Consider the following 23,702-nt stretch of genomic DNA (forward strand, 5'->3'; position numbering starts at 1 on the left):
GGAGAACGTAATTGCTGTGTAGGAATATTTAAATGTATAAAAACAGACCACATAATGTACCCAAGGCTGAGAGAAATGCATTGCCGTCTTTGAATTTATCGATAGTGAATGTAATCCTGTGACCAGGTGGCGATCTCAAAATGAAGCCAAAGTGAAAGTGCAAAAAAAGTACAGTTTTTCAACTGTCCACTTGAGGTTGGCTTTAAATGCCTTGAAAGTAACATGCAGGCCAGGCTTGTTGCAGCCTTTTTGTCAGGAGGTATAAGGCCTACCTCGACTTCACCTAATTGTCTGTTACTAAGTTGACCTAACTTTTGGTTGAGATGGCATTTTCAATATGACATCCACCATTGTTGGGCAACAAAATGACCTTTCAGTGACCAATGAGTGACGTAACTGAGACTGTGTCCATGTTTTATATACCTCTGACCCTGCAACATCTTCTTATTCCTTTAATGATTTTCTTAATTCATTATTCTGCTTTTCTGCCCTTTTCTTCTGTGGGCTGTAGTGTTTCCAAGCAGAGGCAACTGTTCATTCTATTTGAGGGCTTCACTCTTTTTTTATTAAATGTATATAGAACTAGAGTTTTAGAACAGTTATATTAGTGCTTTTAAACTTGTTTTATATAAAAAGAACCCTTAGTTTAAAGCTTAAATTGTACATGAGTGTACAGAGTACAAGTGACCAGTGTACAGTAGATGCCATCTATCCCACTTCCTGGTTTGATTAAATAGAGATAAAAGTCACCTTGCTGTCTGTGGTTAGGGCAAAGCGCGCCTGTGTGGGCAGACATACTGTGGTGGTGCTGAAAATATGAAAATACAAAGCAATGCCATAGTAGTTTTTATGGCATGAAAGTAATACTGTTTTGATTTGCAAAATTGATTTACCCCTCTGGGTGCACAGGGTAATATTTCCATAATGCCATTTAATGAATAACAGAAATGAAAGACAGACTGCAGTTGCTACAGAAAACTACAGGCTACTTCTTGTCTGTCCCCCATAAACATTCATCTACCAGAAATTATACCGTGTGGTTAAAAATAGCCCAAAGAAAATGACGCACAATCCTGTAAAACTCAACAGTCCAGGATGGACATCATGCAATTAGTTAAAGCCTATGAGAGTTTTTGAGCTTTGTATAAATACAGTAAAAGGAAAGGGTGCGCTCTGACTTTATTATAGCAAGGTGATCTTATAATGAAGACCAGGCACAGGTTGAACAATATTTCCTACTTCCTTACTGTCATTCATCACCAGCCAACATAACTACTGCTTTGGTAATGCTGCAGACACACTGCAGACACAGCTGTTGCGTTACAGGACATATGCACACCTAGATTTCCCTGCGATTAAAGAGTTTTGCTCAGTCCACAGCATGTCAGATTTACATGAATGTGACTGTTTATAGATTGTTTCTTCTCAACTTCAGTATTTGCTGACTCATTTTGGTGTAACATCATCCATTAGAAGATGATTAACACTGCAACATAATTCAGGTTTAAGTCATCCTGTGTTTCATAAAGGATGTTCAGTGACTGATTAAATATACTGAGATGATCAAGAGAACAATTCAGAATGTTCTTTTTACCCACAGATGTTATAAATGTATGCGCTTTGAGATATTGGTTGTTAATTAACATACTTTGTAGCATTTTATTTTGAATCTATAACATGGCGTATTGGGCCCATTTACATGTTTATTCCCAAGTAAATTCCCAAAATGTCGAGATCATTGATCTTTGCTTTTGGTACAGCACGATGTTTTCACCAGTGTGGAAAAAACTGAGAAGGCAAAAATCAACTTTATGAAAGGCAAGCTGACTAAACACAACACACAACGCTCACAGGCAGCAACAGGACAAGAATAACGCAGACAGTATTTAAAGGATCTGCACTTGAGATTTAAGTGCTGGCACAAAGTAAGTCACACATTTTCAGTTTCCTGCACTTTTAAAGATGAGACGACTATATGGGCAGCAACCTGAAGCACCTTCCTGAGGGCATCAGTTGTGAGCAACAAGTGTGGTCAGACATGTAGTTTGTTTTGCTCGTTATGTGATTAAATGACATATTTGATCAAATCTATTGTTTTTCTATTGAAGTCACAGTCTTGAATACTTACGTCATGATGGAATATGTGTTAGCAACTAAGGTTTTTGCACCATTCTAGCGTCTTTATAGGTTTTAAGCTCCACAGTCTCCCTTTTGTGGGATTATTACTCTAATATAAATGAATATCGCCAAACCTCTACATCCATCTGTTAGATTTGTCATGTCCTGTTTCATGTCCTGTTAGTTGAGGCACATTTGTTGTTTCAGTCATCCAAAAATAAAGACACCTGTTTGGATTAGAGCTCAGGACCACATTTAATAAAATCATATGTGGAGTAGTTCAAATTGTGATTTACATGAGTACTCTTACAAATAAATAAAGTTGGTTTAAATCGCACAGTGCCACACTGCCTCCTGACTTCCACCGTCGTTACACCTCCTCTTCCTGTAATATTTGGTCCCTCATTAATATCCTGTTTGAAAAAAAACCCCAAAAAACTCACCAACCTCTTTGAAGCTGTAGATACATATAATCAACAGACTGAGTGCTTCATGGCTTTTTAATTCATCAATGAAATAAAATGTGAGGTAAAAATAAAACCTGCACAGTCACTCTTAGACCATCTACTCCAGATGTTTTTGGCTCCTCCCCGACAGCTTAGTAAAACATTCCAGCCCACCTCTGGGAATCTGCTGCCTCCTCCACACTCCAGTCCAAAAAAATCTGTACAGGAGCCTGAGAGACTGAAGTGACACAAAATGAGAGGACTTGTTGTCTTGGTTACTCTGGCCTGTCTTGCCAGCGCACAGCACCAGGCACTGATTGACTATTTGGAGCGGAGGCTGCTTGCTATAGAGGTAAGAGACAAACTTTACCTCCCTGTTGAGCCCTGAGCTCCAGAGTCCCTGGGAGAGGAAACTTACAGGGACCGGGCAAAGGCAATGGAACGCAGATGTGGGCAAATCCTGTGGAAAATGCTGGGAAATACAGCTCTCTGAAATTGAAATAATGAGTTTCTTGTCTGGGTGAAGAGAGTGAGAGAAAAAAATGCAATTTAAATGTTGATCAGTCTAGAAATGTGAAAAAATTATGCAGAAAACTACAGTTTGTAAGTTATATAATATAAAATTATATAACTGAATAGATTTTTTTTAAACTAATTAGGTTTACAAACAAAGTGGGGGAGATGCGTCTTTGTGAGGAATGTCTTCTGGCATTATGACTTTTCTCCTTCAGAATAGAAATACATATCTCACGAATTGTTCAAATATAGCTCAAGTATTTTGAACAAATAAAAGATTAAATATAAAGCATGTTGTACCCTTTAATGCCAGGTCTAAAGTAATTTAAACAGAATCTATTTAAAAAAGCTCCCTTCAATATGATTCATTTAATCTCTCCGTTTCTATGCTGCTCTCTAATGAGGTTTCAGACTCTCCTGCTCACATGCAGAGACCATCGACTTTCATTTGTCAACTCCAGAGCGAGGTCAGAGGTCAGAGTCTGCCACAGAGCCCACTGTTGGGACCTAATGTTTTTTTAGAAGACGTTTGAGCAGGATGTTTACTTGCCACGTGTGGCCTGAACCTGGTCATCTGAAGGATGAGTGCCCTACTTATTATGGCCTGCTGTCCCAGTCTGCTCACTCAGCCTTTAAATAACATGAAATTATGGGCTTGTCAAAGTTTTCGAGAAATGCAGTGATGGTTCCCATAAAACAGATATCCTTGCACATCTTATATCAACAAACCAGTTGGATGGGATCAAATGTGACCACTTCAGTTTGTTAAAATCAGGCGTAACTAATCTCGATCACCTTGTTTTTTTTTACAAACCAGGACCGGATCTCACTGTGGCATGAGCAGACCACTCGGTACGCCTCGGAGCTGCGGGAGCTGAAGCAACAGATGGTCTCCCAGCTGGAGACCCTGGACAAAGAGAAAGAGACACTGAGGATGAATCTGGACAGTGTGGGGACCCGGGTGGACCGAGTTGAGCGTGAGATGGACTACCTCGAGACCCAGAACGGAGCTCAGCCGTGTGTGGACGTGGACGACAAGCTGATTGAACAGGAGGTGACGCTTGTAAAGGAAAAACAGAGGGCCAAGTATTCAAAACTATCAGGTAAGATATGATGTGCTAAAACTGCACTTGGCCGGTATGACCTTTTGATCTGATTAGATACTTTGTTTAATTGAGATATTCACTTTCCTGCCGAGATTTCTTTAAACCACTCAACCACTGATTAAAAAGTTGAACCAGCAGTCAGTTAGCATAGCTTAGTAAAAAGACCAAATGGAACAAAAGCACTTCTAAAGCAAGCTAGTTAACTAGTCGTATGTTTTTAGTTTAATCTGTACCAAAAAACAAAAGGTAAAATAAACAGTGGATTTATGTGGCAGGGTGCAGTGACCTCCCAAGACTCTGCTGCCTATTTGAAAACCGCACACTGACAATAAGTATCCAAACGCTGAGCTAAATGTCTAGTGCCTGGCAATGATCGGGGAGATATTGAAAGTGTTTTTGATCTTTTCTAACTCTTGACAAGAAGATAAATACATGTTTATACTAAATGTGAACTTCATCTTAGAAAACAGAGACCAGCTCCAAAGAAAAATGTAAAGCCTGTTGCTGTCTTATTTGCAGACTGCAGTGACATGATCTCCAGCATTAAAGCCATGAAGATCTTGAAGCGAGCAGGGGGGCCGAAGGGCACGTGGACCAAAGACACCAACAGAGGCTCAGGGAAAATCTACGTTTTTAATGGGACAGATGAAGACACCATCCATGAGTTCGCATCTGTGCAGGACTTCACCCGCTCGCAGGGCTTGTCTCTTTCCCAGAACCTGAAGCTGCCATCTGCCTGGAGGGGAACGGGACACGTCGTCTTCAACAATCATGCCTATTACATAAAACAGGAAGAGGAGATGATGGTGGTGAAGTATAACATTAAAAACGGCTCTGTGACAGACAGCGCAGTGTTCCCGGTGCAGGACCATATGCCTGTTTACGGCCTGACTCCTGAGACAGTGATGGACCTGGCTGTGGACGAGGAAGGCCTGTGGGCCATTTACTCCACACGACAGAATGATAAGCACATCTCTCTGGCAAAAATGGACGCCAACTCTCTGGACATCGAACAAATGTGGGACACAAACTGTCCTAGAGAAAACGCAGAGGCGGCTTTCGTCATCTGTGGCACTTTGTATGTAGTGTACAACACCAAGCAGCCTGGTCGCTCTCGTGTCCAATGTGTGTTTGATGTCAACGACATGGTGACCAATGAAGAAGCACCGCTGGTTTACTTTCCAAAGCGTTATGGAGCCCACTCAAGTCTGAAGTACAACCCGCAGGAGCAGCTGCTCTACGCCTGGGACGATGGCTACCAGATCCTGTACAAACTTATCATGAAGAAGAAACTAGAAATCTGACCCAAAATGTTCATAAGCGAACCCAAACACTCTTTAAGTATCATGAACAAAGTCTGATCTCCTTCAATACAATTCAATACTTTGACTTAGTGTCAAGCTTTTTAGAGAATTCTGTTAAATTTCAGAATTTCAAGATAAACCTGATTTCATAGCCAGTGGTTTCTGTCACGTTTCAAAAATCAACTTGACACTGACAGAACTTTCTTGACGTGTGAAATCTGCAGTCTTTTTTTCAAATTTGTTGCAATACATGGTATGATGTCATGACATTATAAGGTCAGACTCATTTGAATATACTTTACAACTCAAGCAAGTTTCAAGAGTATGCCTCTTATTTTCACAGTACAGAAATAGCAACAAAAAAAAATAGCATCAGTGTTCAGATTCATGACACAAAGAGATCGTGGGTTTGACATGTCATTCTACTGAAACACACTTAAAAAAATGAGCAAAAGTGCTAGATTGTAGAAAATGCATCTACATAAGTTCTTAAAGTTTGTCTAGTTCAGTGTTAAATCATATTTTTAATCAGACTGCACTGCATGTATGTTTGAATAATGATTTTTGTATCTACCAGTGTAGAGGATTTCTGTACTTACCTGTGGCCTCTTGCTGTACAGTGTGTTTACGTTTCTGAAGGTTTTCCAGGCTAGGATACTTTGTGGTGTTAAGCACTTCTTTCTTTTTCTTTAAAATGCCATTACAGGATAGAGTACATCGTACTGAACTTCTCTTTACAAATTAGTTTGATTCAAATTTTAACTCAAGAAAATCTGTCCATCTCCAACACTTCACGTCAGTTAGTCATCATAAATCCTAGTAACATTGCTGAGGACATGACAACACTCTTGCCTGTGATTTGGTGTGATGAGGCCTTTGCTTTTACAAGACATCCATCACAAAGATTAAAACATTATGTGCAGAATGTATAATAATCAGTTTTTAAACAGGCATTCATGTAGCTGCCCAAGGCTATGCCATGTTCAGAGATAATATTAGGTTAAACTTTTTCATACTAATGCCAGTTTTTAATTCATCAGTCTTTTGAAATGCATTTGGATTCATTAAAACAAAGATTTCATTCAACTCTCTGCTGCTCTGTTAGAAAATATTTAACCAAAACAATGTCTGATCTTGTGTAAGAAACTTTCTGCTGGCTAGCTCTGTCATAGTTCTCTCCTGATGCTTTGTTCTTATTCCACAGGTTAAGCACATACATGTTTTGTGTAATTTTTTTACAAGCACAAGTCAACAAATTTTAAAAAGCAATACTCTTTGAATTGTGCCTTTGGTGTAATGCAATATTAAATAAATGTATATCTTAATATCTTTCACTTACTGTTTGGTGTTTTTCATTTCCTCCATTCATCTATTCCTATTTCTGCTTTCCGTTAACTTAAATGAATAAAATAACACCTGTAGGCCAAACAGCCTGTCTTTACAAACACACTATGTAGGACTTACTTTTCTTTTCAGGCAGCAGTGCATGCTGTTGCTGTTTTTCTAATACTGTGGGATTTCTTTACAATCATTTTGATTTTACCCACTTTTTTTAAGCTCAACTATTGGCCCACAAGGCGTATATCATGACATGCCTAATAAACCCATTTAGTATGATATTTGTTGAATGACTGGTTTAGGTTTTCATGAGGGTTTGTTGCAGCTGATGTCTGATGATGTGACCTGTGTATCCGTCCAGCCAAAGATGAATGGAGTGTAGCAGTAAGTGAATGTAACAATGTGAGACAGCAGGTGACTCTGCTATTTCACAAACTATTTCAATTTGCTCCAGACCTGAAGAAAGACATCTATTATCCATTCCTACACCCCCACTGTGACAGACCCCGCTGCACCTTCAAATGAACCGGAGGAAGTACCCAAATGATCCTCACATAAACGAACAGGAACAGTTATTGAAACAAGTTTATTTTTGCAAACTGTAAATAAACATCATCCTTAAAAACAGTTAATTAGGTTTGAATAAAATCTAGAGTAAGAAAGATGCAAAAGCACATTAAATTCTGTAAAATCTGAATTACAACAGGGAACATTTGTGTAGAACTCCTCTATGTACACAGCTGAAATCTTCAGTTTGGTGAGAAATCCTGACAGAAAACCTGAACCACTTCTAAACATTTTTGTTTGCTTAACAAAGGTGCTGTTTTAAAATTACGTTGCGATCCTTTAGACCCATAAGAGTGGAACTTTTGGAAAAATGGAACCTAAAAGAACACTATTTTCTTCCTGTGTTCTTTAAGCACCAAGTGTTTGATCAGATGGCGAGGGATTTGTGAGACACCTGGTGGCGAAAGTAGTCTCACAATCTTTATCTGCAGCTGCTGCATGGTCTTAAAAGCATGACATTTCTTATTTGCACTATCCCACAAACATATTCAATCATATTTAACTCTAACTACTTGACTAAATGTGGACATCCTAAAGCCATCATACCCGATAAGTTTTGGAAATGTAATGGCATATAACATAAAGTGTCTGTCTGACCTGCACTCAGTCAGGAGACAACCCCAATTTTAAAAAAAATCACAGAAACAAAATTGCCGCAGCACATAAATATGCAAAATAATGATATTGAAATCACAGTTAACGTGTCTTAACTATGATAACATCATAGCTGAGAAAAACAGCAGAACTCTCAGGACATCCATGGTCTAAAATGCTGGTTTTAGGTTCAAACACATATCCATCACAGGATCCAACATATCCTGTAGTGTCCAAATTTTCTGTCCATTTCAGCGTGAACACAAGGAGGAGGTCCTTCTTGCTTTAACATGGTGGCATTAAAATGGCCTGATTTCTTACTTTGGCTCAGAGTCTCAGATGAGGAACCGGCATGGTGACGTCTCGGAAGAATCGATGTACGAGGGCGTTTTTGGCAGATAACCTTTTGTTTGGATCATATTTCAGCATTTCCTGCAATTTCAAAAGGCAGAAAAGGAGACATACAGTCAAACAACATGTCTTCAAAATGTTATTGTCAGTTTTGATAATCTGTTTGGTTGTTTTTATTAATAAATGAGAATAGTGAAAACTGTCAGTAACTGTTTTGCTTTAGCCCAAACTTTTTTACAGATAGTGTTCGTTAAAGGAAGAATGTGTGATGTTTTGATACAGTAGATGTCGCCCTTGAGCATGAAAAAAAAACAACTGCTGTTTGGCGACTGCTACGCTATTCAGAAGCCTCTGCTCTCCTCCAGCGTCACACCTCCAACCCCTCTCCTGTCGCGTTTGCATGAAGTAGTTATGAATTAGAACGCACTATAATTAAGCACAAGCAGTGGACAAAATTGTCCTTTGCTCGAGATGATTGCCTGTGGTCTGCATTGTTGTGTAAGCAGGCTAATGTTGTTATCCACCAGGGTCATAGTGCTCATGTATTTTTTTTTTTACATCCTCTTTTGTGGACCTTGGTTTGCAGAGGTAAGTGATAAATCTGTGAATACAAAACATGTTCTCACTCCGAGCAGTTCTCTTCCATCTTCGTCGAGAAGAGGCACCACTTTCGATAGTTCCTGCAGAGCCCACTTTGGGAAAGACGGTTTGTAGTCTGGCATTGATGTGACTCCTGGCCACACCGTCTCATCGGGCGTGCCCAGGGTACGGAAGATTCGGAATAACTGATCGATCTCTGAGTCGCCAGGAAATAAGGCCCGTCTTGTGATCTGTAAACAGTGGGCAGTTCATCTGGTTACATGTTTGCATTTGATCCAGCTTCAAATATCTACATTGGAGCTCATCATTGAAAAAAACAAATCACCATTTCAGCAAAGATGCACCCCAGGCTCCAGATGTCGACAGCTGTGGAGTAATATTTACAGCCAAGGAGAATTTCTGGTGCTCTGTACCAAAGTGTTACAACCTAGAAAAAGTCACAGAAACCATATTACCAATGAATATCAAACAAAAGAAATCAGATGCTTTATGAGTAGGACAAATTGGGTAGCTGAACACATTACCTCGTGTGTGTATGGGCGGACAGGTACCCCAAAGGCTCTTGCCAAACCAAAGTCAGCGAGCTTGATTTCCCCCTGGGCGTTGATGAGGAGATTCTGGGGCTTCAAGTCTCTGTGAAGGACCCTGTGAGAGTGGCAGAAGGCTAGGCCCTGCAGCAGCTGGAAAAGATAACTCTACACACACAGACAAGCATTAGTTAAGTCTACTCAGAAACTTGAATTTACTTTCTTGAAAGGATGAAGACAGATCTGCTTTGTAAATCTAGCTGAGGTTCTGAGGTTTACCTTGACCAGTGGAAGAGGGATACCAGTAACCGAGGAGGAGTCCATGAACTTTTTCAGATCCTGATGAAGGAACTCAAAAACAAGGTACAGCTTGTTCTCGGTGTGGATGACATCTCGCAATCTGGAAAAAAAAAAAAAAAGCACGGTTGACTTTAAAACAAGCTGAAAACGTAAAACTAGAAAGCAAGAAGGGTTTAGCTCGGGCATTAGTCACTTACTTGACAATGTTTGGATGGCTGAGTTCTTTGAGAAGGGAAATCTCCCTGATTGCAGTGCTTGGGACTCCCTCGGTTTCCCTGAAATACATTGACAACCAAGTCGTTATGTTGCTTAAAAAATAGTTCCAGGTTGACAAAAATGTTGTTGAGTGTGTTTTTTGTTTCCTTTCTTTCTCTGGTGCATCACAACAGGGTAATCAAAGTAACTTATTAAAACAACAGTAACTTCAGAGACAAAATAACTGCAGTCCATCAGTACAATCAGCAGACCCTCTAAGGTGGCACTGCTTGTAGTCTTAGAATATATCTCTGCCAGTCTGCCACAAGAGCATACATATCAGACATATCAGAAAGATAAACACAGCAGTGATTTCACTTTCCTGTGTCTGACATAAAGGTCAACATTTACTGAAGGATTTAAATCACTGATGCAAACTGCTGTAGCCGGGGAAATAACGTTTCTTGGTACATCTCAGAAAAGTATTATCTGATTTCCATATAACAACACAGAGTATGGGTTGTTGGGCACAATGCATTCAACCAACTAAAGGGCGAAAATGCATTTTATTGAAATGTATTCGGTGGTCCCTAACATTTATGGATTGTTGCCTGTGATCCCTTATAATGAAGACTTGTTTCCTCAAACATACAAGTGCTGGCATATAATCTCAGCCATTCACTCAACATGTTAACTTCCTTTTCACACTATTTACCCAGTGGGATTAAAGATTGCCTGCAATTAAATTATTATTATTTTTGTTTTACAAGAAAACTAAGTGAAAAGGTAAAACATTAAAACCAATAACCAGTCTGTTACCCCTCGGATTTAATTGGCTGCAGTGAAGTGTGAATAAAGATCGAATATTGAAAATAGATTATAATTTTCAGGGGATTATTTTAGAGTTGTGGAAACGTCAGACTACAGTAAAATAACTGATTGCTACTTATTGTGATAAATATCTATTTTCTGCATCTAACCCTTCAGGACTGATGTCAGTCAGTCTTGATGGGTGGTTGTTCTAACAACAGATGTCAGTGATGTCACCCTGATGGAGACATACTTTTTTTTTTTATAAAACAGTGTAAGCACACTGAAAGCAAAGCTAAATCATCAATGAGCTCCAAACAATGTGAACTCGACCTCTCTTAGTCCCCACACGATAACAACACTAATTGTTAACTTACGTGTCAAGCCTGATTTTCTTGAGGGCAACAGTTTCTCCGGTGACTTTGTTCTTGGCTTTGTAAACAACTCCATATGTCCCCTCTCCTATCTTTTCCACCTTCTGAAACGTTTCCATTTCAAAATGAAAGAAACTTCAGTGTCTATGTTGTATATCTAGTGATCGAGGCTCTCTTTGTGTGTGTGCTCGGCGGCCTCAGAAACAGAGGAGCAGCGGCAGCACCGACATGTAACTAACAGCTCACAGCGCTCCTGTCGTGGGAAAACTGTTTCACGTCAGAACCACACAGCTCAAGAAAGCGGGCCCCGGTCATTTGCTTGGCCAGATAGAGATAATGTCGGAAAATGTGTGGATTAGCCTGGCGACTACTTGCTACTTCTCCCTGGAAAACACTCAACCAACAGAGCGGCGTTTCCCGCGTTACTCTGGGAGCGTTTCTTTTTGCGTTCAGGACACCCCGACTACTGGAGCCGGGTGGTATTTCAGAGTCTTTCAAATCGGCTCCTTAAAACTCTCCTTCTTGGAAATGGGATGTGTGCCAGAAAGGTGCCGACGGTAAGGTAAAAGGCCTTAAAAAAATACAGTTAAAATTATAGTTTAAACGTCAGTGGTTGCAGGTGCACCGTGTATTTCGGGATGAGAAAGAAGAGCACGACAAACACACCCAACATGTCATACGGTAAAATGACGTTGTACGTAAGCAACGTCAAAGCCGGAAGTAAACGCAAAAAAAAAGAAAAATAACACTTTTTGTTTTCATTTTTTTACTGGCGGTAAAATAGTTTTGGATTCATTTAACGATGGTACACTAAAATGTACTCTATGTGCAAACACAGCCAGTAATTTAGGTAAGATGTGAGTTATTTTTCGTTTTTAAATCAGTTAAGTTGATAAACCAGATTTAGCATGGAGGCCTATTGAAAAAAAAAAAATACACATTTTACGTGTAAACACTAAACGAAACAGAAATGGAGAACAAGAAAACTTCAACAAAATATGCAAAATGACAAAAAAAATAGCACTCAACTTCATACATCAATTTCTAAAACACACGAAACTCTTGTGTCGGGGGGGGGGGGGTCCAATATGCCCTTTCGATTTATTTTCTTTGTATAACCTTAAATCGTGTGGTTTGGTGGGAAATGTCAACTGTGTGGGAGAGGGTGTATTGAACAGGACAGAGGGGAGAAACCATAGACTGTAAAAATGAAATGTTAGAAACACAGTTGCTCCCTCTAGTGGTAATAAGTAGGCCTGTAGTTGTTCCTCACTGGTCTGTTGCAGTCATTATGTCCCTCTGAAGTAGCTGAAATGAAAATCAAATGTTTAAGTGCTGTTGCCTATCTCTTTGATGCCTTTTATACTGTCAGAGTATTCAACAATCTTCCATAAAACAGAATATTATTTTCTTTTTTTTCTCAACTCTTATTCATTCATACTTTCAGTTAAAATTCCCTTTCAAACATCAAAATGTACCACAACTTTTTTTTTTTTTTTTTTCATTTTGTGAATTATTCTTCTTTGCTAGTCTTTTTAAAACCTCAAAATAAATGTAACTTTGTTATAACGGAAGTCATTCAACCTCTTCTCTTTTATTTGCAGGTGGTGTAGTAAATCCATTTAAACATTTAAATTATCAAGACACTGAAATGTACAGATAATTCAAATTTTCAAATTATTTATAATTTTAGTGTAAATTTCCCTAAATATTCAGCCCTTCATAGATTAATTACATTATAGCGGCTACAGAGGGTTCAGGGCTACAGTGGTGATGATCACTACATTAAGAGGAGGTTTAACAGTATTATAATAAACAGCTCTAAAATGTAGCGCACAATTTTCACTCTACATTAATAATGAAACCACAAAAATGTACTAACATTTGTTTAGAATCTGCTTTTACAGCAACCAACGGTAACTCCAAATTTATTCAGACATGGCCTTCTTTTCTTTCAGAAGCCGCCCGTCTATCTAAAATTATATTCAGTAAGTTCTTGAACTTCAGTAAGAGTGTAATTAAGATACAGCATCATGGAGACTAAGAGAAAAGAAGCTAATGGTTGACTATTCATGGTATGTTGGGTCAGGTGCTCTCTGGGGGGGATTTGTTTCCTCCTGAACTCTGCTGCAGCACATGAGGGGTCACATGTAGTGCAGACCAAACAGTCTCACAGCCATGAGACAACACTGGTTGAAAAATTAAAAAAACAGCCAAACACTGTTGTTACAGAACTCTTACTCTTATTTCTGTTGTTTTCTTCATCTCTAGAAATCAACTTTACACACAAAGAACAAAAAAAAGCATGCTTATGAAGAAAGAAGGAAAATAAGAGTGAGAATTACCAACAAATATGAAACTCTTCACTTTAAATGTTTTCCTTATCTTTTGTAACTTTACTGTAACAGTAATATTTACATCATTTAATTTTTTTCTGTATCATGTATTGCACATTGAGCTGACATTTGTAACTTATATATTTGATTTACATACATTTTCACTTCTAACACTTTGTGTTTCCATGTTGTCAGCATTCAGAGTGAAGGCAAAGAAAAATCATTTACCCAGAAATATCTATTTGAATTGTGAGTTTGACAACTTTGATTTCACCTAACATTCCTTTATATCAATAATTTCTATCTTGTGAGTCATACAAGTTATTCCTAGTTATTCACAGTTAAAGAAAATTGGATATAAATTTGTGAATTAGAATGAGACATCTGTAGATCATCAATGCTCAGCCCTCTGTTTAGTAACTGTTTTCGTTTCATGCTACTTTTGGTGCTCTTGTGAAAAACGCAAATTTTTTAAACAAAAAGTGCACATCAACAGCATCCTTCAGCACTACAGAGAACTGGAGAGATATATCACCTCTTTTGTTTTTATACAACTAACATCACATAGAAAAACCAAGGGAATTAGGATAACATAAATAATTCAGCGTGATGTCACTGATATCTTTTTACAGGATTTATTGATGACTTTTGTCTTACATGCAGATGCTAAACGTGAGATGCTCCATTTGACAAGATGTGACTCTTGCAAAGAATACAAAAAAGAAGAAAGAAAAGTCAGTTGTGTGGATTGTTTAAAATGTTTTATATTCAATAGCTTGTGACTTTGAGAAAGTAGATTTTTTGTAGCCTATTACTAATTCCAGATTCGATCAGCTCTTCCCTGTAAATGCATTCCTCTTTATGATCATAAAGGAGGATATATGTCTCATAAATGGAGCACGGGTGTGTCTGCAGATCGTTTGCACTGCACCAGCCTGAGGTGGACAGCAGGAAGCTGAGGAACAGGCTGAGGAAATAAAGGGATGCTATTGATCTGCTGGCCACACACTCATCTTGTGACGCCCATGCACTCATAGCTCTAAGGTCATACGTCAAAGGCAGGCATGACTCGAGCTTTGCTCACATTTTTCACCGTTCTCTCTGTCCTTAAGCGAACATAGAGTACAACATTTTAATTTACACCGTGCCAAGCAGTCATTGATTTTCCAACAATGCACTTAGAAAATATTGTCCTGCTTGAGGGATATCTGTTCCCTCAAGTGTGTTCATTTTAATTATTAAAAAGTTCTTAACTACTAGATCTTCAGCGCCTTGAAAGTTGTGCACAAGCTCCTGAGTGCTTTTTTGGAGCTATTTTATTTCAGACCTGAAATTTACACGCTTAAATGTTATTCACAGTAAAATACAAAAAAATAAAAAAGAAGTAGAAACACTTTTAGCTCAGGTATGGAAATAAAATTTAATAATATAATAAATATGGTATGTACAGGATCAGGCTGCAAACAAACACAACAATCTGTTCAAAAGTTAACAAACCATCACTTATCAAACCTGTCCATGCTTAAGTTCATAAGAAGGGGTGGCGCCAGTTTGTAGAGTCCCAGTGATGTCAGAGACCAGAGAGAAACTTTATGGTAATTTATGTTTGAGCCCCTCTTATAGTGAGTGAGGAGACTTAAGTTAATTCTCTCGGGAAGTTGTTTTTGGGTTCAGGACAGCAGGGTGAGGATCTGGGCTCAGAAAGAGGACGCACACACACACACACCTACAGGATGAGGATGCTGGTACTGGCGCTGTTGGTTTCGGCTTTTGCATTTGTATCTGCATCTGGGTCAAGTGAGTGATTTTTACTATCTGTAAGCTCTGTATGCAATAAGTATAAAAGAAATGTGTAAGTTATAACTCAAGGTCTTTTTTATTTAAAAAGTGTTACAACTTCAGAAAACGAATATGTATGTCTCTGTGCAACTACACTGAAGTGTGTTTTCTCTCATTTTCAGTCTTACAAAAAAAAATCCAAAGCAAGAAAACATGGAGAGAAATAAAGTGGAATTATTTTGCTCAATTCTTCCATTAAGCTGGGCAACACAAAGATTAGAAGCTCAAAAATGAGTCTAAACCATGTCATTAAGTGGATTTTTCCATGTGTGATGTAACCACCTTTATAACACAGTTCAGATAACAGGCAACTGTTTCATTTTAATGTCTGTGCCTAATTCATATCAACACATTTCTGCTTTCCCTCCAATTAAACACTGATTCCTTAAACTGGCGTATCCAATTGAAATTTCTATGTAATGATCTGTGATGAAAGCTAATTTCATGCCAGCATAGTCTGCATTCTGTTCAAGATAATAAGATAAACAATCATTTAAATAACATTTTAACACAGTAACTAACTCTTACAACCATTACTGATGCTCTTTAATTTGTGATGTGAGGGTGATAATCCAGAAGGCTGTAAATTATAACCATTTATTTCCATACTTGGATATTTAGAAAATCATTGTTCATGTTTTTGAGTGGTGATTAAGTTTAATCATACATCATATACACACACACACACACACACACACACACACACACACACACACACACACACACACACACACACACACACACACACACACAAACCCACACACACGTTCACACACATACGCATCACTAATTGAGAAAACATAACCTGTGAGTCAGTGCTTGGGATCCTACATTCCTCTCACTGGGATTACTGATGCTGCAGCTCAGCTGATAGTCACATGAAAGAGATTGGGGGGGGTGCAGACCATGTGACTCCCACTGCTAAGAACCGCGACGCGCCTTACCCCTCAACGACACCAAGAACACCGATCTGGCCTCATTTACATAAGCGCCTCTATCATTACTTTCAAATCCTGCCTTGCTTTTGTGTAAGATGCTGTAAGTCTATAACTTCAACTCTTTATACTCTTTACTCAATATGAAGTACATGATATAACCACACAATTTGGCAGGGGGAACGATATAAATGCAAACTGAATACACTGAATAAAGCAATAAAGAACATTTTTGAGGTTAAAAAGCTTTTTTTAAATGATTTGTCATGTTTTTCAAAGTTTGCTACAATATATCATTTGATTGGTTTTGGTGTTTGACACAACACAAATGTCTTCCATTACTAATAGTTTTCAAATTTCTTCCAGAGCCTAAATATCAGTTCACACGTTACCGCCCATGGAACACACGGATGTATCCAATGTGGAAAGATGGAGACCAGAGGTTTAGGAACTCCTGGACTGGTAAGGCTCATTCATCTGTTAATAAAAACAGAAATGATGAAAAAAAAAACAACAATCTGTAACTCAAACTGAAAACGTATTTTTTGCTTCTTCTTCTTTCCAGGTGGTGAAGTAACTTTTGATGTGTCAAATGATTCACCCACCCTCACTGGAGCCAAAGCAACCTTTACTGTTAATCTAAACTTCCCAAAGAACCAGACCATGCTCCCTAATGGTCAGGTGGTCTGGGCACGCAACTGCACCATCGATGGTGAGATAACCTCTTTGGTAATAGGTGTAACACTGCAGGGGGGGAGGTAAAATTTGATATGCAACCTGTTGGGATCTTTTTTAGTTTTTGTTGTTTCTTTTTCATGAATGCTCAAAGCCCCATTTTAACATTATTTAACAATGAACATATGAATAATGAAAAGGGTTTTTAATTTATAGATGATAATTTAAAAAGCCATATTCTTTTGTTATTAACAAGATCTTTGGTCTCATATTTATATGTTTAGATATAGTTTATGTGTCTGTTATTGATTCTGATTTGGTTTTTGTGTTATTCAGGGAACCAATATCACAAAGGTCAGCCTGTGTATCCCAACCATGACAATGACTGGACTGGAGTTTTCCCAAATGGTGCATCGTTCAAGAAGGGCAAGGACAAGAAGAACCGTTATGTTTATGTGTGGAAAGCATGGGGTAAATATGTTTGTTTAAATAATAATCAGTCTGTTTCAGAACTAGGCTGCTCCTCTACTGTAAAATATGCTGCAGCAGTAACAATATAGGTCAGCTATGGTACCCCATTGTGACTGAAAACCTTCAATAATCAGGACACAAATATCCTTAAAAATCAGTGGTGACTGTCCTAAGGTCTTTTCACTGAACAGCATGACTGTGATCACCCTTTATGTCTGACAAAGGAAACTATCATCCTCTTCCACATCTGAAGACTGAATGTAACAGAATAAGATTGAATAATATTTTGTCATGGTTTTTATTGACATGATCAACCTAGTTTACAGTTATATTATTTTACATCACAATTAGGTAAACAATTCTGAAGCTACCCAACAAGCCGATTTGACCATTGGCCCTTTTTGATTAACTATGGCCTGTTAAAGGCTGCCAACACATGCTGCTGCACATCAGAACAAGCAACTGTGAGATATGTAAAGCATAGACTTAATGTTCTAAACCAATAGCTGAGTATGTATGGTCAAAATGCCCTGATTAACAACAACAGGATTAAATACATCAGTCACCTGCCATTTGCTCAGTGAAGTCTGAATCTGAACTCTGAGCTATCAGTTTCCATAGAAACTCACATTAGCTCACTTTTGGCTTTAAATGTCTCTGATGAATGGACGTGAAGCTGATTGTGAAAAGTATTAATTTACTACAACAACACAAGTGATAAATCAAGTTATCTATTGTTTTTTAAAATAATTATATAGAATGGAATTAATTATATATTATAGAAAAGGAATGCACATCGTTTCATGAATACTGATTACATTATGGGGTAAAAGTTAATTGTAATCCTCTATAGGCCTATTCTGTGTGGCCCACAAACCCCAAGTGATTTTTATGTTTGGTCCCTTATATTTTGAAGGTTAAAAGCCCTCCTATCCTCTAAAACTCAAAACAAAAATATGAGTGAATTCTTTCTGGTCTTCTATATCCTACAATCTGCTAATAACAGCATCTCAAGTATAATGAGGGTGATTTACAAGGATGACCACTCTTAATATTTAAAATGTTGCTCTATTCCAGGGCGTTACTGGCAGGTTGCAGATGGACCATCGTCCTCCCTCAGTCTCAACACACGTGATACTCCCCTGGGCTCCTACAACATGGAGGTTGTCATCTATCACTGCCGCAACAAAGACAAGTTCATCCCTCTCGGCTATGCCTCCACTGTCTTCACAGTCACAGGTATCCTATCGTACCTACTTGAGGAAAACTCTTCTTTTATTATTTGTACCTAAAGCTGATCTGTATCATAACATCTCTACGTATTTCTCCCCCAAATCAGACCAGGTTCCCTTCATAATGTCCCTCTCCCAAGTCAATGATGTTAACCAGGCGGACCAGAGCTTCATCCAGAAGCGAGCCATCGCTTTCGGTGTCAAGCTCCACGATCCCAGCCAGTATCTTGACAATGCCGACATCAGCTTCAGCTGGGACTTTGGTGACAGCAGCGGTACTCTGATCTCCAGAGAGCTCTCCGTCACACACACATATCTTGACATTGGGACGTTTAGACCACAGGTGGTCCTAATGGCAACCATCCCCCAGACATGTGGAAGTCCCACTGTTGGTGAGATATGAAATGTCATTTCTTTTTTTTAGGATTTACACAAATACAAATAAAAAAAAATTTAACTACAGTTTGCTCTGTTTGAAATTGTCTTTCAGTTGCTCCCATTGATGCCTCTGCTGCTTCAGCAGAGGTTGTGGTTACCCCCACTGCTGCAGCTATCCCAACTGCCCCGGCTGAAGAAGGAGACACAATAGCTCAAGATCTCCCTGCATCTGATGTTCCTGCACTTGCTGCCTCCTTGCAGCCTCCTGCAGCAGAAGAACAAAACACAGTAGATGCAGGAACAGCAGTAGTTATTGTTGCTTCAGTAGCTCCTGAAGTCAATGCAGCTATTGTACCAGATCCTGCCAACACTGTTGTCCCTGCTGCAGGAGCAGATATTGCAGCCGCGGTCACAGTTGCAACAGCAGTTGGTGAGGTTGTCGATGCTGCAGCTGAAACTGTAGAGCTGACAGATGCTGCAACAGCTGCTCCAGTTGAAACTGTTGTGGTTGCAGATGCAGCTGAAGAAATTGTGCCTGTAATTGCTGATACTGCTACTGTTGCCCCTGTTGCAGAGGGAGAAGAAGTTGCAGTTGAGATTGCTGCTGTTGTCACGGTTGCGCCCGCTGCAGCAGTAGTTACAGATGTTGTTGCTTCTCCTGCTACTGCTGCTCCTGAGGCGGAGGTTGAGGTCATTAATGCTGCTGATGATGTTGCTGCAGAGGTTGTCCAGGACGAAACAGAAGTCCCTGTTGATGACATTGTAGTCACTGTTACCACTGAGGACACGGCTGTTGAAGACCCAGCACCAACTGATGCCGAGGCTGAAATACCAGCCACAGAGAATACCGTTGCAGCTACCGCAGCTCCTACAGGTGAATAGTGCCTCCAAATAAGTATTCTTGAAAAACAAAGATAAAGCTTTTGCAACATAGGTGTGATGAAATATGCCTTTTGTTTTTCCACTAACAGCTGTTGCTGTAGATCCATCACAGGTCGCCCTGATTGTGGCTAAGAGAGACGTATCAGAGCTGATAAATGACTGTAATGTCTACCGTTATGGCTCCATTGCCACCTCTTTAGATGTTATCCGTAAGTCTGTAAAATTTTTGTAATAATGGCATTTAAAAACATGCTTGTATAATAATATTCTTGATAATAATAAATAATATGATATCTGTGAAATTCATAACATTTTCTTTTCACCTCTTTTCATCCTGCAGAGGCTATTGAAAGTGTAGAGATTGTACAGATGTCGGGTGTTTTGTCACTGGCGACTGAGTTGGATCAGAATGCTGTGGACGTCACTGTTATCTGTCAGGGAAGGTGAGTAATGACATTATTCAATCACACAAGGTACTAGAGTTGTTGAGTTGGTTGTTAAATTAGAATCTAGAACCTGTCTAGAATCAATCAGACATATTACAAATATTACTCAAATCAAGAAAGATTCTGTAAGGTTGCATGTAACAACATGACTTCCTTTGACGAATGTCTTGAAGGTCACATATTATCCTTTTTTAAATAGGTCTGACAGCTCCCCAAAACATGTCTGTGAAGTTTCCTGTTAAAAATCCATTCTGATCATGTAATTTATCATGCCTATAAACCCCTCTGTTTCCACAGTTGGGGGTTTGCAGACCAGCTAGTGTCACATATTAGGGTTATAAAACCATGGTAAAGTGTATTTTGCATAAGATGTGATCTTTAAAGTATGAAATTCTGGTTTTAGAAGCTTCTTCAATAATCATTCTACCGACACAAAGACAGCATCAGAAAACTCCAAGATATTATTGATTTCTCCTGCTGAAAAACATGAATTTGCCATGTCTGTTGTCCAGAAATAGGCATCATTTGTTCTCTGCATCTTTATTATATTTCCTATAGCTTGCCAAGTGAGGTGTGCACAGTCATTTCTGATGCTGACTGTGTAACGCCGATGGAAACCGTCTGTACTGAAGCCAGACCCTCTCCAGACTGTCAAATGATCATTCGTTCTTTCTTCAATGACACTGGAGTGTTTTGCATCAATGTCTCTTTGACTAATGATGTCAGTTTTGCTGAAGCAAGTGCCAGAGTCAGCGTGTCACTAGGTGGGTGGACAAAAAATTCCTGATTGGCACTAAAGTTCAGAGTCTATTGATTTGGCTCTTATTTACAGTGTGCATCTCTTTCAGCCTCCACTGGTTCCCCAGCTGGAACTGCCGTCACAGTCCTTGGTGTGATGGTTCTAGCCTGTGTGGTCTGTTGTTTAAGTTTGATGTACAGGTGAGTTTGAGATTTTTAACTGTTTACTTCTTTGATAAAACATTTTTTAAAGCAAAGGTACTGTAAATACATAAAATTGTCTTAGCTTGTTTAATTTTAGTGTCTCAGTAATCCTGTATCACAATGTCAAAATATTTCTTAAAGTGAGCAGAAAACACAATCAACAAAGGCGTATGAATTAAGCATATAGTATTAGAAAGTGTAAGGGTTCAGGGGTTTGATCCCTGTTGGGTCCCAAAATAGACCGCTTCCTGATGAGACTCTATACAACAATTCTAATGCCAGCATGCTAACATGCCAGCATGCTAACATGCTTACTGTTAAACTGAAAACATGCTGGCTGCTGTTCAGCAGGTTAGAATGAACATGTTTAGATTGTAAGTACAGCTGTAACCATGTCAGCAATTATTTATATTCACTGAACAAAAAGTATTACCCTATGACTCGTTTGTAGGTGCATATATTAAATAGATAGGTCACTTGAAAACCTTCTAATAGTTTTAATATTTCCCAATGTCCAGACTATACTACTTTACTTTAATGTCGGCATGCAAAAAGGTCAACCACTGAAAGTCAACGATAATTTTACCTGACTTGCTGAAAGGCATTCAAGGCAACATTAAGTAAAGTAATATAACACCATGCAATTTAGTGTAGCTTATAGAGCATAATGGAATATAACAAAACATAATGTATCTGCTGATTCAAACTAAACCAGTCATTTCTAAACGTATCCAAATAGAAAATCTGTCCCAGTTAATCTGAAAGCGAGCCAGCTGCTTGTTAACAGTTTTAAATTCTTCTTTACTTTATAAAATGGTGATTGCAGCTTAAGCACATTTCACTTGGATTAACCAATATATTTGGTTTAACTCAATGATTACTGACTTTTTCCTGACCTTACTCACATGTTCCATGTTTCTTCACAGGCGGTTCAAGCAGTACCAGCCACTCAGAGAAGACAATAATGAAGGCAGCCCAGGGGTAACATCGGTGCCTATGTTGTTGTGGAACTTGTTGAGCAGACAGTCAGCGGGAGAGAGCCGCCCACTGCTTCATGGGAGGGTTGTTTAGATATCATTATCGACTTGTGCATTCAACATTTACAACATCTGCTTAAATATCTCCTTTAACACTTCATATTCTCACTGTCATGTTATTTTTACTCTCGGTTCATGTTTATCCCAGAACCATTTAAGTGAACCAAGCTACGTTCACCAGCTCCTTAAACAACTAAATATGTTGTTCTAGAAGAGAGCACAGTGTGATACAAATGTTGAAATGCTTGAAGAGGAACATAATATTTATTTTGACCAACAGTATTTTTTATTAATTGGCACTGATAGTTTATAGAAGCCATTCGTTAGTCTCTTACTTGTGGCTTACTTATATTTACCCTATGGAAAATGAACGATGACACATTATCTTTACAATGAATTGTAATCACTCACATCACAGAGCGTTATGTTTGCTACTCTGAAATTAATAAAAACAAACTCTATAGAAAACATGTTTGTTATTTTTCTACTTTTGTTTCCCATTCATTTGCTAACAGTATCTTATGTCATAGACTGAAAACAAACAAATTAAAGTGGGAACAATTTTCAAACTAATCAACAATAGCATCATTTGGTAAGTTTTCAAATGATCAAGGCCAATGAAACACTGTGGCAGAATTTATCCATTCAGCTTTGCAACATTTTTGATTTGAACATAATCTGAGTCTTTGATGCACTAATTATTAGTTTGAAATAAAACAATTGATAAAATAGCTGCGTAACAACAAAGGGTCTCTCACAGGGAGAGGAATTATAACACAATTCTATGATTCCCCTCAGCTCTACAGAGGGTTTTACTCTGTTTTTCACTCTCATTAATATCACAAGCCTTTTCAGATGACAGGCAGCTGTTTCCAAACAAAACAAAAAGCTTTAATAAACCAACCATGCACTACCTTCTTAGGAATTAGAAAGGTCCAACACGGCCTAGTGGGGACAAAACCTAAGCTTACACGACATGTAATATTGGACTTAATGGAAATATGAATCAGGTCATCAGACATACATATATACATATTATATTGTCTGTTAATGTTGCTTTCAATCCGCTGTATATGTAAATAAAACATTTTTGTGCTAAATCTCATTCACTTGATCAGTTGTATGACCTGAAAGTTTGTTGGGTTAGCTGAAAAATGACTGACAAATACTGCAGGTATGAACTAACTTAATAAAGCTTTGTTAAAAACCCACGACTATAAAAAAACAATTGTTCTAACATTTGCATCAAGATATCTCAAAGGGAATCAACCTAGTTGGGGCATTCTACCGAATTAGTTCAAAGTGCAGTCCCATTACAAAAAAAGGTTTAACCAAACAATTAAGTAGTCAGACATGGATATTTACTGAGATTATATTATGATC

The 23,702-nt window shown here is 38.5% G+C and overlaps 3 protein-coding genes across 3 annotated transcripts; 2 read left to right on the top strand and 1 right to left on the bottom strand.

Annotated features, from left to right (window-relative positions):
• Window positions 1-2,733: 2,733 nt before the first annotated feature.
• Window positions 2,734-6,829, top strand: olfml3b (olfactomedin-like 3b). The gene is made up of 3 exons (XM_020645139.3): window positions 2,734-2,916; window positions 3,898-4,183; window positions 4,706-6,829. The coding sequence occupies exons 1-3, from the start codon at window positions 2,818-2,820 to the stop codon at window positions 5,488-5,490; spliced, it is 1,170 nt and encodes a 389-aa protein (XP_020500795.1). The 5' UTR covers window positions 2,734-2,817; the 3' UTR covers window positions 5,491-6,829.
• A 566-nt stretch (window positions 6,830-7,395) lies between these two features.
• On the bottom strand, window positions 7,396-11,744 carry cdk2 (cyclin dependent kinase 2). The gene is made up of 7 exons (XM_020645146.3): window positions 11,150-11,744; window positions 9,965-10,042; window positions 9,747-9,867; window positions 9,465-9,635; window positions 9,266-9,367; window positions 8,967-9,170; window positions 7,396-8,421 (listed from the first exon to the last, which is right to left on the bottom strand). The coding sequence occupies exons 1-7, from the start codon at window positions 11,263-11,265 to the stop codon at window positions 8,317-8,319; spliced, it is 897 nt and encodes a 298-aa protein (XP_020500802.1). The 5' UTR covers window positions 11,266-11,744; the 3' UTR covers window positions 7,396-8,316.
• A 3,373-nt stretch (window positions 11,745-15,117) lies between these two features.
• pmela (premelanosome protein a) lies at window positions 15,118-22,787 on the top strand. The gene is made up of 12 exons (XM_020645127.3): window positions 15,118-15,279; window positions 16,623-16,718; window positions 16,822-16,968; window positions 17,268-17,402; window positions 18,480-18,641; window positions 18,742-19,026; window positions 19,125-19,886; window positions 19,984-20,103; window positions 20,235-20,337; window positions 20,899-21,104; window positions 21,189-21,279; window positions 22,209-22,787. The coding sequence occupies exons 1-12, from the start codon at window positions 15,216-15,218 to the stop codon at window positions 22,351-22,353; spliced, it is 2,316 nt and encodes a 771-aa protein (XP_020500783.2). The 5' UTR covers window positions 15,118-15,215; the 3' UTR covers window positions 22,354-22,787.
• The last annotated feature ends 915 nt before the right edge of the window (window positions 22,788-23,702 follow it).

Source organism: Labrus bergylta, chromosome 5 (genome assembly GCF_963930695.1).
Source record: "Labrus bergylta chromosome 5, fLabBer1.1, whole genome shotgun sequence".
In the NCBI taxonomy this organism is placed as follows: domain Eukaryota; kingdom Metazoa; phylum Chordata; class Actinopteri; order Labriformes; family Labridae; genus Labrus; species Labrus bergylta.

Bases quoted from the DNA above. Each gene is read 5' to 3' on its own strand.
- olfml3b (XM_020645139.3), top strand. From the start codon at position 2,818: ATGAGAGGACTTGTTGTCTTGGTTACTCTGGCCTGTCTTGCCAGCGCA. The intron at 2,917-3,897 runs GTAAGAGACAAA...TTTACAAACCAG, and splicing joins GGAGGCTGCTTGCTATAGAG to GACCGGATCTCACTGTGGCA. The intron at 4,184-4,705 runs GTAAGATATGAT...TCTTATTTGCAG, and splicing joins CAAGTATTCAAAACTATCAG to ACTGCAGTGACATGATCTCC.
- cdk2 (XM_020645146.3), bottom strand. From the start codon at position 11,265: ATGGAAACGTTTCAGAAGGTGGAAAAGATAGGAGAGGGGACATATGGA. The intron at 9,636-9,746 runs GTAAACCTCAGA...CTGTGTGTGTAG, and splicing joins TCCCTCTTCCACTGGTCAAG to AGTTATCTTTTCCAGCTGCT. The intron at 9,368-9,464 runs GTAATGTGTTCA...GACTTTTTCTAG, and splicing joins TCCGCCCATACACACACGAG to GTTGTAACACTTTGGTACAG.
- pmela (XM_020645127.3), top strand. From the start codon at position 15,216: ATGAGGATGCTGGTACTGGCGCTGTTGGTTTCGGCTTTTGCATTTGTA. The intron at 20,338-20,898 runs GTGAGTAATGAC...TATTTCCTATAG, and splicing joins ACTGTTATCTGTCAGGGAAG to CTTGCCAAGTGAGGTGTGCA. The intron at 21,105-21,188 runs GTGGGTGGACAA...CATCTCTTTCAG, and splicing joins CAGAGTCAGCGTGTCACTAG to CCTCCACTGGTTCCCCAGCT.